At 50.0% G+C, this 17320-nt stretch overlaps 1 protein-coding gene across 1 annotated transcript; it reads left to right on the top strand.

The window, feature by feature from the left end:
* Positions 1-390: 390 nt before the first annotated feature.
* CD8B (CD8 subunit beta) lies at positions 391-16723 on the top strand (the record flags this gene model as incomplete). The annotated part of the gene is made up of 6 exons (XM_082642761.1): positions 391-433; positions 3607-3966; positions 7243-7332; positions 12043-12132; positions 13680-13716; positions 16111-16723. 6 exons carry the CDS (start codon positions 391-393, stop codon positions 16121-16123), a joined length of 633 nt encoding a protein of 210 aa, XP_082498887.1. The 3' UTR covers positions 16124-16723.
* Positions 16724-17320: the final 597 nt, after the last annotated feature.

Below are 17320 nucleotides of genomic sequence, written 5' to 3'. Positions count from 1 at the left end.
TGTCAATAACCACTCAGAAAGGAAGGAAGTGACCGGAGTTAGGGTCCTGCTGCACCACCACTCCCGTGGGACCCTCCTGAGCATCCTCACTTCTCTGAGCCTCAGTTGCCTCATCTGGGGTCACATGGAGTGCAGATCCTGTTCTGACCTCCCAGGGCAGGAGGCGATCACACACGTGCGATTGCTTGGAGACGCAGCCAAGACCTTTGAAATGCGGGGAGGATGAGGGCAGAGACCTCGCCATCCTCTCACCAGACTCCCGCCCCTCTCCCCCGCCAGGTCCCTCCCTCCCTGCTACCCGCTCCGCCCTCCCCCAGCTGCCCCGCCAGGTCCCAGCCCAGACCATCTTAACCGAGCCCCGCCAGGACTAGATGTCCCGGGCGCGCCAAGATGCAGCCGCGGCTCTGGCTTCTTGTCGCCGCGCAGCTGGCAGGTAAGGCGGGGGGACCCTGGGGCGCGCGGGGCCGGAGCGGGTGGGCTTCGCTGGACCCGGGAAGAGCCTGAGCCGTGGAGTTTGGGGAAACTGTCCCCGTAGGATGCCCAGCCCAGAGCCCGGAGCTGCGGTGGCGCCCGGGAGGCGGCCGGCAGGCACAGTCCCTGGGGGTGGAAAACCTCCCCAGGGAGCTCATGACCCCAGGGCTCCCGGGAGCCTCAGTGCCCCAAAGTCTGAACCTAGAAGGGGAGACAGGAAGAGAGGAGGGAGAGAGGAAGGAGGAGGGAGGGTTGAAGGAGATGGGAAGGAAGAAAAGAGAGAAAGGAGGTCCAGAGGGGAAGGGGCAATGCCCTTGTCCAGGTCTGGCCGAGACGTGCCCCCAGGAAGGGGCCAGGGGCCTAGTTCTGGCTTTGGTGCACTTGGCCCAGGATTCTGTAGACATACTTTGATTACTTCCGGGGAAGTATCTGTAGCACAATCCGCCAAATACCAGGCTGTTGCCAGTTCTCAGGCAGGAGTGTCAGGGTACCCCCTGAGGGTCCCCAGTTTCCCGAATACTCCCTGGGCGTGGGTGTCGTAGGCAGTGTGGCTCCCCGGACAAGCAGCGATGGAGTTCGAATGTTGGGGTTAGAATATAGCAGAGAGTCTGTCCCTCTGGCCAAGCCCAGTCAGTCTGTTTTTTAGAAGGAACATCTCCACACCCCAAGCTGCCCACTAACCTGTGGTTGATTTGCTGTCTTGTTCACGAAGTCCAAAGCTGATCCTCCTGCCAGGGTGCTAAGGCCTGCCTGCCTGGGCTTTGACCTAATGAACTCAACGACATCTCACGTAGAAGCCAGTCTAGGCCATTCACAGCTACTAGTGTTACTGTGGGTCACTGTAGGAACAGCAGGTCCCTCTGAGAGTGGAGTCACGGGGGGACTGAGACCATCAAATGAATCAAAAGAGACCGTGTGTGCGGTAAGGCCTGGCTCTGGGTCCGGAGTTCGGACTGGACTCAGCCACAGCCGGGGGTTCAGCCTCCAGGGGCTGAAAAGCAAGTGGGCACGAGAGAGACCAGGGTGTGTCTCAGCCAGGAAGTCTTCAAGTCAGGACGCAGGAGAGAATCGTACACAAAGAGCCCAAGGCCCCTCCAACCCCTCTCCACTCTGGGCTTTCTTGGTAGAGCTTCTGGAATCTTATTTGCAGCCCCACTACGTGCACATGAGCCCATGATGTGGATCCGGGTTTCCTCAATTCAAGGAGTGGCTCAAAGCTCAGGTTCTGGGGTCCCAGACCTGAGTTTGAATCTGGATCCACCACAAAGAGGCTGTGTGACCTTAAGCAGCCTCTGTTATAAGGTTAAGCAGCGGTGTTAACCTTCCTGAGCCTCTGTTTCCTCATGTGTAAAATGGTATGTTTCCTCCCAAAAGATTTGGTGAGGATTAAACAAAATAATGCACGTACCATATTCAGTACAGTGATTCTTTATTTATTTATTATTATTATTTTTTTTGGCCAAGCCACGCAGCATGCGGGATCTTAGTCCCTGATCAGGGATTGAACCTGCGCCCCCAGCAGTGGAAGAGAGGAGTACTACCCACTGGACCGCCAGGGAATTCCCTGTTGATTCTTACTATCTCCCCCAGGAGGTCAATGATCCCAAACAATGAAGAATCTCTACTCTGCTAAAAAGACAGTATGGCTTTTGGGGAGAAGAGAGAAGGCCCAGCAATCACCTGGGTCCCAGGTACCCTTTCATTCTCAGTGCGAGCAGAAGCTTAGAGCCATCTGAGTGTGAGGGGAGTCCAAAAGTTTAAGTTCATTTCTTCAGTGTTAGAGAAGGTCACTCTGGGGCCAGGGAGCCTGAGCCCCAAGTACAGGCAGGATTGTGAATGTGGGCCACGACCTCAGAAAGCCTTGGGTACACACACACACACACACACACACACACACACACACACACACACACTCTGTGGCCTCCTCTGCCCATCCAGGTCTGTGTCATCTCTGGACCTTGATGCTCCTGGGTCTCTGCCCTGGTCTGCAGTGTCCTCTGCCCCGCAGCTAAAATGAAAGCTTTGCCAGGTCACATTCAGTTTGTTGGACTTGGCCATGAAGGACCCATTCTAATCCTCTCCTTACGATTTCATTTGCAACCAGTAACAACCCCTGAGATGTGAGACACACAGGCAGTGATTTACCCACATAGAGCACTTTCCACTTGGCAGTGCTTTTTTGGACATTCTAAGCCTCAGAAGCAGGCAGGACAGCAACAGCAAGCCGCCCTCCTTTTATAGGAGGAGACAGGCTCCACGACTCGCCTGAGGTCCCACAACTGGCATGAGGCACAGACGGGGTTTGAGGCCAGGTCTGTGTGTTCTGCTCTAGTTTTCCTGAACAATCCCCTACCTGCAGGGGCTTCCCATCTGCGACTGAAATGAACTCCCAGCGCCACGTCTGGGGTGTCTGTCCTTCCACTCGGGAATGGGGATCCAGAGACCAGTTGATTATGGGCTTGGGGAGTAATGGGCTAGAATTGTGCCTACCAGGGGAGAGTGAGTTCCTCTTGCTGGTTGTCACTGTCCAGAAACGGTGGCTGGCCCTCTTTTAGGTTGGCCAGACCGGCCATGTGCTCTGCCGGTGATTCTGAGCTCCTCTATGAGCTTGCCCTGGGTCTCCTGCAGCTGCTTGGAGCCTTTTGAAGGTCTACATAGAGCAGCAGCAGGACAAGGTGAAAGGCAACCAGCTTTGACTTCAGACTGAATCCTTGAGTTTGACTCCCGGGCACTTACTAGCTGTAAGCAGGACTTTGAATAAGTCATGTCATGCCTCAGTTCCTCATCTGTGAAATGGGAATAAAAATCCCAAAGTAAGTCTGAGGCATGATTGAGGTAATTTATGCAAAGAGCCAGGCATAAGCATGCAGTCAACAAGGGGCGCTCTCTCCCCTGTCGCCTTTGTCAGGCTGGCATCATGAACACCTGCCTGGTGGATGATCGCAGGGGGGATGGGGTGCTCGAGCTCTGAGTCCTGGGGCCACCGGCTGCATTTCACACAGCATTTCCCCAGGCCCTGCAACTGGGCAGGCGCTCTCATAACTTCTCTCATACTTGACTACGGGTGACGCTGAGGCCCCACGAGCCTGGCCAAGAAAAGGTGCTGACGGTCTCTGCTGTTTCTGCTTCTCGTAGCTCTGCGTGGCAGCTCTGCACTCCTGCAGACCCCTGCGTCCATGACGGCTCAGACCAACCAGACGGTGAAGCTGTCCTGTGAAACCAAAACCTTCCCCACGAACTCTCGCATCTACTGGCTGAGGCAACGCCAGGCCCCGAGCTCTAACAGTCACTACGAGTTCCTGGCCTTCTGGGATCTCACCAGAGGGACTGTGTATGGCAAGGAGGTGGAGCAGGAGAAGCTAACTGTGCTTCGAGAGTCTTCCCGGTACAGTCTCAGCCTCCAAAGTGTGAAGCCTTCCGACAGCGGCGTCTACTTCTGCATGATGGTTGGGAACCCCGACCTGACCTTTGGGAAGGGAACTCAGCTGAGTGTGGGTAAGAATCTGGCTCAGTGCTGTAGATGAGCACTGAGCACCTACTGGGTGCCGGGTGCGTGCCAGCCCCTGGGACATCCCACTCTCAGTGAGCCCCGCCCTGCAGGAGGGAAGGACCTCTAGAAGCAACAGCATTACCGCTAATAGAAACAAAAAGTAACCCAGGGTTTCCCTGGTGGCGCAGTGGTTGAGAGTCCGCCTGCTCGATGCAGGGGACACGGGTTCGTGCCCTGGTCTGGAAAGATCCCACATGCCGCGGAGCGGCTGGGCCCGTGAGCCATGGCCACTGAGCCTGCGTGTCCAGATCCTGTGCTCCGCAACGGGAGAAGCCACAACAGTGAGAGGCCCGCGTACCGCTAAAAAAAAAAAAAAAAAAAAAAGTAACCCAGGACCAAGCAGGTACCAGGGTTGTACATAGTTATTTCACTTAATGCTGTCAAGCACCCTGGGAGGCAGGTGCTGTTTGATCCCATTGTAGATAGGATGCTTAGGAGCAACGCTGCTTCTTCTGGAGACAGGGCAGCACTGTCCTTCAGCCATTCTACGTTCACCTGAGGCTGTGTCTGGATTGGGCTGAGTCCCCAGACCTGCTAGTGGTCTCAGAAATCCCCTCCCAGTGTGCACACAGGGAAAGAACGAGCATGGGGACCCATAGCTTGAACCCACGCCCAGCGTTGCAAGGAGTGAGGAGGCTGGATCCCAGACCCAGCTGCAAATTCTGCTGCAAATTTACCCAGTGCCTGTGGGCAGGTCGCTCCCCTCCCTGGGCCTCAGTTTTCCCATCTGTATTGTGGGGCTGCTAAGGGCCTCCATGACTCCCTCCAGCCCTTAGAAACTGCAATTCCTCAGGAGTTAAGTCATCATGTCCAGTAGAAATATGTTTTGAGCCACAGATGTAATTTAAGATTTTCTAATAGCCACGTTCAAAAAAATCAAAAGAAACAAGTAAAATTAATTTAAATAATATATTTTATTTAACCCATTGTATCAGTGATATTATTATTTCAGTGTGTAATCAGTATACAAATTATTACTGAAATATTTTACATTCGCTTTTCATACTAAGTGCTCGATATTTATGTGTACAGCACATCTCGGGTCAGACTGGCCGCGTTTCAAGTGCTTTGTAGCACACGTGGCAGGTGGCTGCCATATTGGATGGTGAGGGTTAAACTGTCAAGGGTGTGAAGGAATCCTCAAAGGCCCCCTCCCCAGGTTAGCCCCTGGCCAAGGCCAACGCCCAGTGGGCCTCCCACTGTCTTGCTTCCCACTCACCTGGGATCTTTTCAGGCTGGGGGCATTGAGAGTGACAAGGAGACCCCCAGGAATTAGACCACTCAGCATGGGACGTGCAGGCATAGCGACATGATCAGGAAGACACAAACCAGAGTGATGCCCTCGTCACATGTCACCAACCTCGGGTCTTACATCAGGAGGTAGGGAATGTAGGGAGAGCTCTCCCGACAAGAAGCTGAGGCATCCCTGGAGGGGTGGGTGTCAAATGATTCTTGTATTGAAAATTGGGCTTTTGTGAGTTTGGGGTTTTGGTTTGATTTATTTTGTCTCTCTAAGCCTCACACTGCCCACTCATGAGATTTCAGGGTCTAGGAAAGGTGGATGGTGAAATAAGCAAAACTGGTTTTCAGAAGGTTCCCGCCACATGTACCACCACCCGCTCACCCCTGGCTTTGATCTTCCCAACCCCCTCTCACTGCCTGGCTCCCCGGGAATGGCAGTCCCTCCTCAAAACACGTGCTGGCAACCGTATCATCTCTGCAGGGTACGGGTATTCAGAGTCAGAGCCTGCCCTCCTGCCAGAAGGTCAGTACATTTTAAAGGAGGAAGCCTGGATGGTAGAGAAGATGGGCCTTTTTCAGGCCCCTCAAGACACCATGGGCTCAAAACTCCTGCCCCTTTCCAAGAGGAGAGAAGTGGGGAGAACTGGGTGTGGCGGAGTAGTATCAGGAAGAATCAAGGGTACCTGCCTCTGGGCAAGAAGACATTGAAATAGAACAAGTCTCCCCCACAAACCCCCATCCGTCCCCAGGCCACTGTGCCCAGGCAGAGCTGCCCCCTCGCAGGCTCACCACTGCCCCGCTGGGAGCCTCTGTGCCTCCACGTGTAGGAAGTAGGGGAATGAATACTTCCAAGGCAGTGCGGACTAAAGGGGGTAATGGAAGGTCAAGACACCGCAGCAGAGGGCCGAGCTCCTCCCAGGCTTTCAGAGCAAGAGACTGAGGCTGTTTTCCCCTTTTACAAGAGTTTCCCACAGCGCTCTGATGACCTGATGTGCTTAACTTTTTGTCAGAACGCATTTGCTCTTGAAGCGGTGTGTGGGGTGAGAGCCTAGGACACGCATCTTTTGGCTCAGATGGCGGCCCTGCCGTTTCGTGGCTCTTGAACTCTGAGCAAGTGATTTATTTCAACCTTTTGAGCCTAGGCTTCTTCGGAGATAAGATGCGGAAAATAGTGCCAGTCCCCAGAGCTATTGGGTTCAATAAGCTTAAGCTGACACTCTTGGCATGGGCAGTAGCCCGAGGTGGGAGCTTGGTAAGGGTTAATTCTGGTTAGCTGGCTCTTCTAGAAACTTCATGGAGCAGGCAGAGTGGGGCACGTTTTCTCTACTGCTCATGGCTCAGGGCAGTGAGCGTCTGAAGTGTCCACGTTTTATATGGAAGCTACCGGGCCCAAACATTGGCTGCTCCTCCCTTTGCCCTTGACTCTAGAGTTCAAGTTCATGGTATCACCCGATTCCCTCTCCTACCATTTTGCAGAAAATCATTTCAGTGAAATGTCTTTCCCCAACCGTCAGAGGCAGGGGTTGGATTCAGCGGCGCCCGGTGTCCCCTCCCTTAGCACCTCCGAGCCTCCGGTGTCTCCCTTCGCCCTGTGGGCTTGTCCCTCTGCCCGGTCCCAACACTTCAGCATGTGACACTGGATTAAAAAGGGGGCAACGGAGCCACAGAAAAGTGATAAGACTTGCCCCAAGTCACGCAGTGGTTAATCAGGGGTTCTGGGGCTCTTTTCACATCTGGGTGGCTCCAGAGCCCCTCTCTCCAGGACACCAAACAGACCCCCATCCCTAGGCCTTCAGATTCATCTGAGAGTTGGGGAAGTAGATCAAAAATCCCAGTGATTGGTGACCTTCAAGCCCCATAGCAGCCTAGGGAACACGGAGAAGGACTCTAGTACCTGCATATAAGATGTGCAGTTGTAAGTTTTATCTCTGAATCCACCTGCTGTCTACCTGGCTGAAACATGTGTCTTGCTTTTGTAGTTGATGTCCCTCCCACCACTCCGCAGCCCACCAAGAAGACCTCTCCCAAGAAGAAGGTGTTCCGGTGCCCAAACCTGGTGACCCTGAAGGGTGAGTTCTCCCAGACCCCTGGATTCTCAGGAGGACAGCAGACACCCTCCCTCCCTCCGTCCCTCCCTCCCGTCTTTCCTTCCTTCCTTCCTCAAGCCCTTCCCAAGTGTGGACTCCAGCCTGTTTCTCTAGCCCTGAGCGGGGGTCTGAAAGGGAGCTGAGTGTGACAGCTAGTCACACTAGACAGCTAGTCTCTCTAGTGGGAGACACACTCCCAAATCATCACAGGACAAAACTCAATGAAGGATACATCCACCCAAAACTTGCATACAAGTGTTCCTAGCAGGATTAAAAAGTAGAAACCACTCAAATGTCTACCACCTGATAAATGGATTAACAAAATATGGACTCTCAATACAATGGAATAGTATTTAGCCATAATCAAGGGTGAAGTACTGATATGCCACCACATTGATGAATCTTGAAAATATTTTGCAGTGGAAGAAGCCAGTCACAAAAGACCGTATATTATATGATCCCCTTGATATGAAATGTCCACAATATGACATTCCTTGAAGACAGAAAGTAGATTAGTGGTTGCCTAAGGCTGGGGGGTTGGGGAAGGAATGGGGGGAAGACAGCTAATGGGCACAGGATTTCTCTTGGCGGGGATTAAAATGTTTGAAATTAGATTGTGGCGATAGTTGCACAACTCTGTGAATATAACAAAAACCATTAGATTATACCATTTAAACAGGTGAACTTTACAATATATAAATTATATCTTAATAGAGCTGTTAACAAACAAAAAACTCAACCCAAAGGACCAGCACTTTGGGACTGACATATACACACTACTATATATAAAATAGATAACTAATAAGAACCTACTGTATAACATAGGGAACTCTTCTCACTACTCTGTAATGATCTATATGGAAAAAGAATCTAAAAACTAGTAGATATATGCCTATTATAACGGATACACTTTACGGTACAGCAGAAACTAACACAACATTGTAAATCAACTAGACTCCAATAAAAAGTAATGAAAAAAGACAAAGGACCGGCACTTTAACCTTCCCCAGTTTTGATGCCTAATAGAAGACCTCGCACACAGTGTGTGCTTCATATACGTTCACTAATGAGTAAACCAACTCACTGCTCTGTGCTACAAGCACCAGACACCGTAGCTGAGGACACACGCACACACACGCACACACACACTTGCCTTGAACCCATCAGCCAAATGTGTGTCTGGAAAAACACTGACCTCTGTCCCCCAAAAGGTACTGGTGACAAAAAGAAAGTGCCACCTGCTCCCACCCATAGGACAAACCACAAGCAGCCACACCAGGGCCGCCTCACGTTACTGGTGTTGCTTTGTCTTAAATACGTATATAAAGTACCAGAAAGAGTCTGGGGGTAGGCATCTGGCAGGATCCAGGGCAGGAGAGAGGGAAGCTGTCACAAGAGTTCACAGTAAAAAGCAAATCAGAACCCATGTACAACAGGACAGAGTCTTAGGGAACATAAAGGCGGAGACAGTATGAGCTCATGTTATAAAGTGTGCCCCCCAACTTTGCCTAAAGGATTTCAGGCAGGGTATAACCAAAAAAAGGACACAAAAAAGGACACAAAAGTGCCTCCAAGACAGTAGAGGCACTAAGATGAGGATGCAAAACCTAGGTCTGTGCCCTGGCTCTGGAGGAACCAAAAAACCCAGTGAAGCAAAGAGCAGACCCCAAGTCACGTGGTACCACTAACGCCCCTCCTCCCACCATAATGATATAAAGAAACAACCCGGCCATCAAAGCCTTCATCCTGGTGCTAAATTTTAGAAAAAATTCTGCTCTGTCCATTCTTATGTAAGGATCGCTGCACGATAGTGAATTCAGTAGCACTTTATAAATGATGGGAAAAGGGTCTTCAGATTTTTTGCATCATTTCTGATACCAACCCTCAGTAAAATCCCAGGGTAAAATGCAATTCCAACATTAGTAGGTTATTAAGAATAACCAGGATGTGTGCGAAGGTGGCCAAGTTGGGGGGAGGGGCGTCAAGGGGAGTAGGTGGAGGTTGTATTGGGGGTGGGGACCATGGGGAAGTGTAGCCTAGTGGTAAGTTAGCCAGGCCTAGGTCTGAATCCCTGTCTGCCGCTGCTTATACTATGTGAGCTTGGGCAAGCGATTCAGTCTCTCTGAACCTCAGTTTCTGTCACCTGTCAAGTGGGAATGCTCACCTGGCTGCAGGCAAGGCAGGATAAAATGCGATACTATACACAAGGCACTCAGCTTGGCGGGGCACCTAGACAGAGCTCAAAGCTTGTTATCATGAAAGAAACCCACAGGCCGCCATGGGGAGGGGCCTGCTCCCCTTGAGACAAGCTGGGGAGGTGCTAGGGGACAATTTCTAAAGTACTGTCACAGGAACAGTGTGGTGAGATACAGATCTCAGGAGACCCCAAGACCCGAGCGAGGCAAAGAAGGTGGGGCTGAGTGTCACTGGTGTGTCTCTGGCCACTGGCTCCCTGCCCAAGCAGGCTTTTCGCCACCTCTACTAGAAGCGGCAGTTTTCCTGGTAGGTGATCACGTTTCACCGAGGACCCAAGGACCGGTAGCTGTCTCTTGGCCTCTAGTTCAGGTCATAGCACAGGAGGCCTCTCCTGACCCCTCTTACCTATCCCTGCAGCCTGTGTCCACCTCCCTTACTTAAAACTTTATCCAGTGGGCTTCCCTGGTGGCGCAGTGGTTGAGAGTCCGCCTGCCGATGCAGCGGACGCGGGTTCGTGCCCCGGTCCGGGAAGATCCCACATGCCGCGGAGCGGCTGGGCCCGTGAGCCATGGCCGCCGAGCCTGTGCGTCCGGAGCCTGTGCTCTGCAACGGGAGAAGCCACAACAGTGAGAGGCCTGCGTACCACAAAAAAAAAAAAAAAAAAACTTTATCCAGGCATAATTTGCGTGTCATAAAATTCACCCATTTTAAGCGCATGACTCAATGATTTTTAGTAAATTTACCGAGTTATACAACCATCACCACGATCTAGTTTTAGAACATTTCCATCAAACTGTCAGATCCCTTGTGCCTGTTTATAGCTAATCTCTGTTCCCACCCCAGCCCCTGGCAACCGCTAATCTACATTCTGTTGCTATAGATTTCCCTCTTCTGAACATTTCATACAAATGGAGTCATAGAATATGTGGTCTTTCATGCCTGGTTTCTTTCACTTCACACCATGTTTCTGAGGTTCCCCCAGGTCGGGAGAACATGGGGGAGATGAGAGGGAGGCAGACAGAAACCCTCACACATCAGAGGTGGGAAGGACTTCCAAGGGCCTCTCAGCCAACCTTCCTCTGCACGTGGCACCACGCAGCCTTGGTGACGGCAGGCTCCCTCCCTCGGAGCAGCCCACTCCATCCCTTCTGCCACCTCTCCTGCCCTTAAGCTGTCACGATGGGACTGGCAGGGGCTGTAGAACTCGGGGCATCTGGGTCCAAATCCTGGCCCTGCCTTTTAGTATCCAGGTGACCTAGGGCATGTAATTGAACTTCTTCGAATCTTGGTTTTTCTGAACTGAAAAATGAGAGATAAAAATGACAGTAATACCTTCCTTCCTCACAAGATGGAAGTCTGTAGTTAGTACTATACTTGGCACATAGCAGGTCTGCAGGAAACCTTCCCACCTTTCCCTGACATCGAAAACTCTTTCTAATTTTTTTAACCTTGAGCCCAAATCTGCAGCCTTTCCCTTTTCACCCATGGGTCCTGGTTCTGCTCCCCAGCTACAGCCATAGGGACACGAAGGGTGCCAGAGAAGGATTTGGGGCATCGACGATATAAACTCTGCTGTTTACATAGCATACAAAATGGGCAAAGGAACAAATAGGCAACTGATAGACGAAAAATCATACGAGGCCAATATATGAAAATAGGCTGAAATTGACAAGTGGTGAATTGAAGTGAAATATCATTTTTCACCCACTGGACTGGCAAAAACTAAAAACTTCGATAATGTCAAGGGCCGGCAGGGTGCACCACTGGTGAGTAGGAATGGAATTCACTGCAGCCTCTTTGGAAGGCATTTCACAGTATCTGTTATGATTGAAAATGGATATAGTCTATGGTTAGTAGTTCTCGTTTACAGTATCTGCCTCCGGCAGGCTTCTGCATAAAGAAAGAAATGTACCTGGATGTTTTCTGCAGAGGTATGTGTAAAACACAGGAAACAAACAAAACGCCTGTTTAAAAAAAAAGAATGTGCTGGCACGTTTAAGTGAAGAAAAAAAGAAATCCTGGTTGCAGAACAATTTGTACTATATAAGCCTCTGTGTTTTTAAAAGCTATATGGGATGTATCTATGTAAATTATGTATGTGTGCATGCAAATTAACAACGGCAGTTACTTCTGTGAAGGAGCGCCAAGGGGCATTCTAACCATATACTTAAACCTTTTACAGTGAAAATATATTCAGGTATTTCTTCTGAAATTGAAGGTTTTAAAAATAAATAAGAAAACTCCCATTACCAGGCATGCAAATTGTCTATCTCACTGGAACCTACATAGCTCCTGAGTTTATTAATTTTTAAAAGTTGCACGTGGGCCATGAAATTTTATATATGAAATGATCTCAGTGTGTTTAAAGAGCCTAGAAAGAAGACTGGAAGGAACTATGTAAACAGCGGTATTCTGTGGGAGGTGGGGCTTCCGGTTGATTTTTCCCTCTTTGTATTCATCTGCACATCTCAACTAGTTAATGTGTGTGTTTTCCAGGCCCGTCCTGTGCCCCTCTCATTGTCGGCCTACTGGTGGCTGCCGTCCTTGTTCTGCTGGTGGCCTTGGGCGTGGCCATTCACCTACACTGTAAGTTGTGCCCTCCTGGGTCATCATGGCGACCCCTTTTGCTGTTGGAGGTGTCCCTGCGGGTCCTTCCTTCTCTAGGGAAGCAGGGCGGATGGCAGCCTGTTGGAAGTTTGCCCCTCCAACCCCGAACCCATGATAGTTCCAAGAAGCGGTTCTTGGCCTGAGGCCAAGCTTCAGGGATCAGAGAACACCCCCTCTCTGGAGTCATACAAACTTGGATTTGAATCCGACTCTGCTGATTCCTGATCTAGTGACCTTGGGCATATGCCCTGGCCTCCCTGAGCCTCAGCTGCCTCACCCCGGGTAACCATGTTACCTACTTCCCAGGGCTGCTTTTGTAAAGTCCCACCCAAGTGCCCGGCTCGGGGCATGGGCTCAGTAATCAGGAACACCCGTGAGCAGTTGGGATGGAAGCAGTGCACAGAGATGGCGGTAGGGTTTGGGTTATGTTCCCAGAAGCTAGAAATCCTCCCCTCTGTGAGGCTGTGAGGAAACTCAGAGATGGCTGCTGCACCCGGTCACTTCAGAGGTGGGATCACCTCCTTCTACGGGCCCCCCTGGGAGCTTCAAGGGAGGCCCACACAGCTGGCCAAGAGCCCAGAGCCCCAGACTCTAGCCCTGACTCTTCTGCTCGCCTGTGCCACCTTGTGCAAGTCACTTACCCTCTCTGGGCTTCTGTAAAATGGGACGGGGTGGCCCACAAGGATGTGGACTAGATCAGTGGCTCTTTCATAGGTCACAGACCCCTTTGAACGTATGATGGCAATATGGACCCTCTCTGCAGAGAAATGCACCATGTGCACATTTTTGCATACAATTGCCGCCCCCCAAAAAAGGGATCCATTTATTCCATTCTAAAAACCATTAGAGTTCAGGGGTCTGCAGACTTTTTTGATCAAGGGCCTCATCAGTAAAAAAGTCTTTTAATTATAAACCCTAACTTCAATTAGCTATGTTTATTTATTTAATATATTCTGTATGTATATATTTAATATATAATTATAACTATATTTATATTCTTAAATGATTAATATTTAGGCTAGCTGTGTTTATTTAATAGTCTATGTATGTTATTAAATGTGCTTCAGAAATAAAAAGGATGAGACAAACATGTAAATAGACATGCTCATCTTTCCTTCCTTCGTCCCAGGGGGAGATCTTGCACTTCCCCAGAATACACATGCTTTAAGACCACCTGCCTGTACAACCTCTGCTTCCTGACCTGCTGTGAAGGGCAAGGTGGCGCATTTAAGGGCACACAGACCGCCACTTACTAGCGACGTGACTTTGGGCAAGTCGTTCAGTAACACACTCACTGTCTACGTCAGCTTCCCCATATGCAAAACGGAGATAGTAAGGGTACCAGCTCTTAGGTTTGCCATGAGCAGTAAGGGAGTTAAAACCCATGAGGTGTCTGGACCAGAGCCTGGCACCAAGGAAGTGGCCCGAGGTGTCAGCTGCCCCTCTCTTCGCCCTCCTCCCTCTCTGGGCTCGGAGTCAGTGGCTCACAGCCCATGCCAACAAGCGGTCTTGTTCTCTCCTTCCAGGCCTGCAGAGGAGAGCCCGGCTTCGCCTCCTGAAACAGTAAGTGGTTGGGGCCTTGGGAAATTGCCTGGGCCGCAGCCCTGGGTGTGGCCCTGGCTTCCTCAGCCCCTGCTGCTGCCCACAGCCTCCAACTGCGAGAGCCCCAGACAGACACCACCTTCAAAACAATCACACACTGTGTAAATAGATGGGCTCGTGGAGTTCAGGCAAAGAGAGAACCTAAGCAAACAGAATACCGATTAGTCGTCTAAGTATATGTCAAGTACGGTAAGATTTAGCTCTTAGAAGCAATTATACTCCAATAAAGTTGTAAAAAAAAAAAAAGATTAGAGGAAGAAAAAAAAAGATTTAGTTCTTAGCTCTCCTGAGAATAATAGTGAACTCTTTTTTTTTTAAATTGAAGTATAGTTGATGTACAATGTTGTGTTAGCGTCAGGTGTATAGCAAAGTGATTTAGTTATATATATTCTTTTTCAGATTCTTTTCCATTATGCGTTATTACAAGATATTGAATAAACAATCAATTACTGCATAGGTAGAACCAGTAGGATATCCCAAACTTTTTGCCACCCGTTATTTCATTCAACTTGGTCCTGCATGACCTAGGAGGGTTATTTTTACAGATCAAGACTTGCTCAAAGCATTTGGGACAGTAGAGCGCAGCCTTGAACTCGAAGACAAGTCGGTTCACCCCAAGGCCAGCATCTCCACCAGTGGAATCCCTTCCCTCCTGGTGTTGTGTGTTGCACTTGACCCCACCTGGGTCCCAGGAGTTGGCAAACCCACTGGCTGACTCACGTAGACACAGGGGCTATAAGGCTCGCTGCTTAGGCCCACTGAGCTGGGTAAGCTCCAGCAGAAGGCAGAGGCCAAGGCTGCCTGAGGCTCCCAGACTCAAGGGCTCTGGACCCCTGTTTGGCCACGGGCACTGTCCTTGGGCCACCTTTTCTGCCTCAAAATAGAGATTGTTTCACATCTACCTATCTCATTAATTACACCCCCCTCTATGTAGAGTGTTTGAAAAAAAGAAAGAAAGCCCCCGCTCCTAGATTGAAGATCAAGAACTCTGGCTCTGTTGTGAGGCAGATCTGGGTTTGAGTCCTGTCTGCTACTCACCAGCCTTGGGACTGTAGGCGAGTCACTTCACCTCTCTGAGCCCCTGACTCCTCATCTGTAGAATGGGATAACAGTACCAACCACATGCCTATTGTAAGGACCTACTGTAGCAGCACCGTCTAAGTGCACAGCCCCTGGATCCTTGGAGTCAAGGCAGCAGCTCATGTTACTTACAAAAGGCAACTTTATGAGCCCAACAACCAAGAAACAACATGTTTTCTTGTTGAATTATAAGTGACAGACCATATTATATTCGTTTCAGGTGTACAACCTAAAATGTATTTTTAAATTCTCTGAAATGATAAATTTTCATATATGCTCACTCTACTGTCTGCTCTACATTATTACACACGTGTTTGTATATATTTGTATATATGTAGAGTTGCTTATACATGCCTGCTGCATTTCATGGGCAATTTGCTCTGGTAATTTTGATGGTGTGCAATTTTCACTTTATGTGCTGGATTTAAAAACTACCCCGTACTTAAGAGACAGTAACTTAAGTGTATTTGTTGAACTCTAGACCTCCAGAATGTTCTGTTCAGAATCTAACTTGTGGTGACCTGTTGTGGAGAACGACTCCCCCTCAGGGAGCCGCCTGTGCTGTGCCTCCCACTCACCCCTTCGTTTTAACTTGTTCCCCAGTGATTTGAAGCCAGTTTGGGAGGACTCAGCTGCAGGACCTCATGCTATGGCAAACCCCAGGGGTTGCGAGGATCAGCTTAGGCGAGGAGGGGGCTGGGGGTGGCCCCGGGTGGGCCCCTAGCCCCCCTCACCCTTTTCATTCCAAACAGCTCTGCTTTCATCCGTTGCCTGTAATTACACTTACCTGTAAGATGTCGTTGAACAAAAGGGTTTGTGGCTAAAAAGAAGTTTGAAAACCACCTCTGGTTTTGCTATCATGATCCAGGTGTGGATGAAATAGTCCCTGGGCCTCAAAGATCAGCTGTTACTAATTCAAGTTACAATTTGGGGCAGACATTCCCCAGCCTCTAACTGGCCTTAGAAAATCATCTATCGGCAGGCCACGTTCCTCTGGTCCCCTAGTGTGCATTGGTGAATCGCTTACCTTAGAAGGTACCGCAGGATAGTAACACTATTCAAAGCTAGAGTTCTTAGGGCTGCGTTTTTTGAGCATTTCAATTTTTTTTAACGACTGAGATGGGCCCTAAAAATATACCAACACAAAACTCTTGGCCCTAGGCTACTTACTTGGAGTGGAGCCCTGCATCCTGATGCACCATTTATCTCTCTTACAGGAAATACAATAGCATTTGCCTGATAATAAGTGGTTTCACAGCTTGCTGTTGTTTTCAGGTTTTATAAGTGAGCAGAGGATACGTTTTTGGTGTCCTGCTACAAAAATACATTGGTCGGTGATGAGCGAGATCTGGAAAAATGAGAGAGAAAGGACATGCTCAACCATGGAAATGTCACTGACCTGCTGAAGCTGCCTGCTTTTAACTACTGCAAGTTCTTTCTGTGGGCCTCATGCATGGGAGCAACTTGTTACATGGTCATCGGGAATCTTAGAGAGAAGGCTTCAGAACCCCAGGGCACTTTCTGCAACTTGCAAGGCACACTGGAGGACTGGGTACAAAATGGTACCCAACGCACCACTCCCGGCTCCTGTACTCATCCTGGGTTGGGCTGGGAACCTCAGTGTTGGCCATCCAGCCACCGCCTTGCTTTGCCCAGGTAAGGCAGTGACACTGAGACCCGAGTCCCTCATGGGATGGTGCTGGGATGGGTCCCTTTTGTCTTCCCAGGCTGGGGCTGACCCTCCTCACAGAAGGCCCCAGAGAGCAGAACCAGACTGGAAATGAGGCTTCCAAGAGGGACCGACCTGGCTTCCATGGTCACTTCAGATTCTGAGGACCTCCTTTGGGGCTTGGAACTTGTGGCCTGGGGGACAAGAGGCCACTTGATCTCCCACCAGGAAGTCCTTCAGCTTTCACTTCTGCCCTCCCATGGCTTGTATGTTTCTTCTCTTACTCTCTGTTCTTGTTATGATAATATCTTGGTTGTAAAAATAAAGTCTTGAGTAAATGATGCACATGACTCCTGTGACGTAAACACACAAAAGCTCATCTACGCGGCAAAGATGTCGGTGCTCAGTTAAAAAGAGATGAGAATGTTAAAATGACTATGTCTTCATTTTGCGTCAAGCTCTTCATTTGCCCCCAAACATGCTGTACTCCACTGTGTAGGTGCAGAAAGAAAGCCTGGACAGGTTGGAAGCACCCAAGGCACCCAGAGCCAGGTAGCAGGTGCCCCAGGGGCCACCCCCCCTCCAGCCCACCCCCAAGTTGCCTTCACTAGCACCTGTTCACTCCTACTGAGCATGGAACCCCAGGGACTCCTGGCCACGAGGCCGGCGACCTTGCACCAAAGAGAAGGTGAGACACATCAGGGTCTCTGTCACATGTCTGTTAATATTTTACTGTCTCTCAGCTTCAGTAGTCGGAGAAGAAAGATGCAAGGAGAAAATGCTGAGCTGGGGTGGAGGAGTTGTAAAAGCCCCTGG

The sequence above is a fragment of the Mesoplodon mirus genome (genome assembly GCF_964341445.2).
Source record: "Mesoplodon mirus genome assembly, chromosome: 14".
In the NCBI taxonomy this organism is placed as follows: Eukaryota; Metazoa; Chordata; class Mammalia; order Artiodactyla; family Ziphiidae; genus Mesoplodon; species Mesoplodon mirus.
Note: the sequence above shows the minus strand (reverse complement) of the source record. Positions and strands in the feature narration are given on the sequence as shown.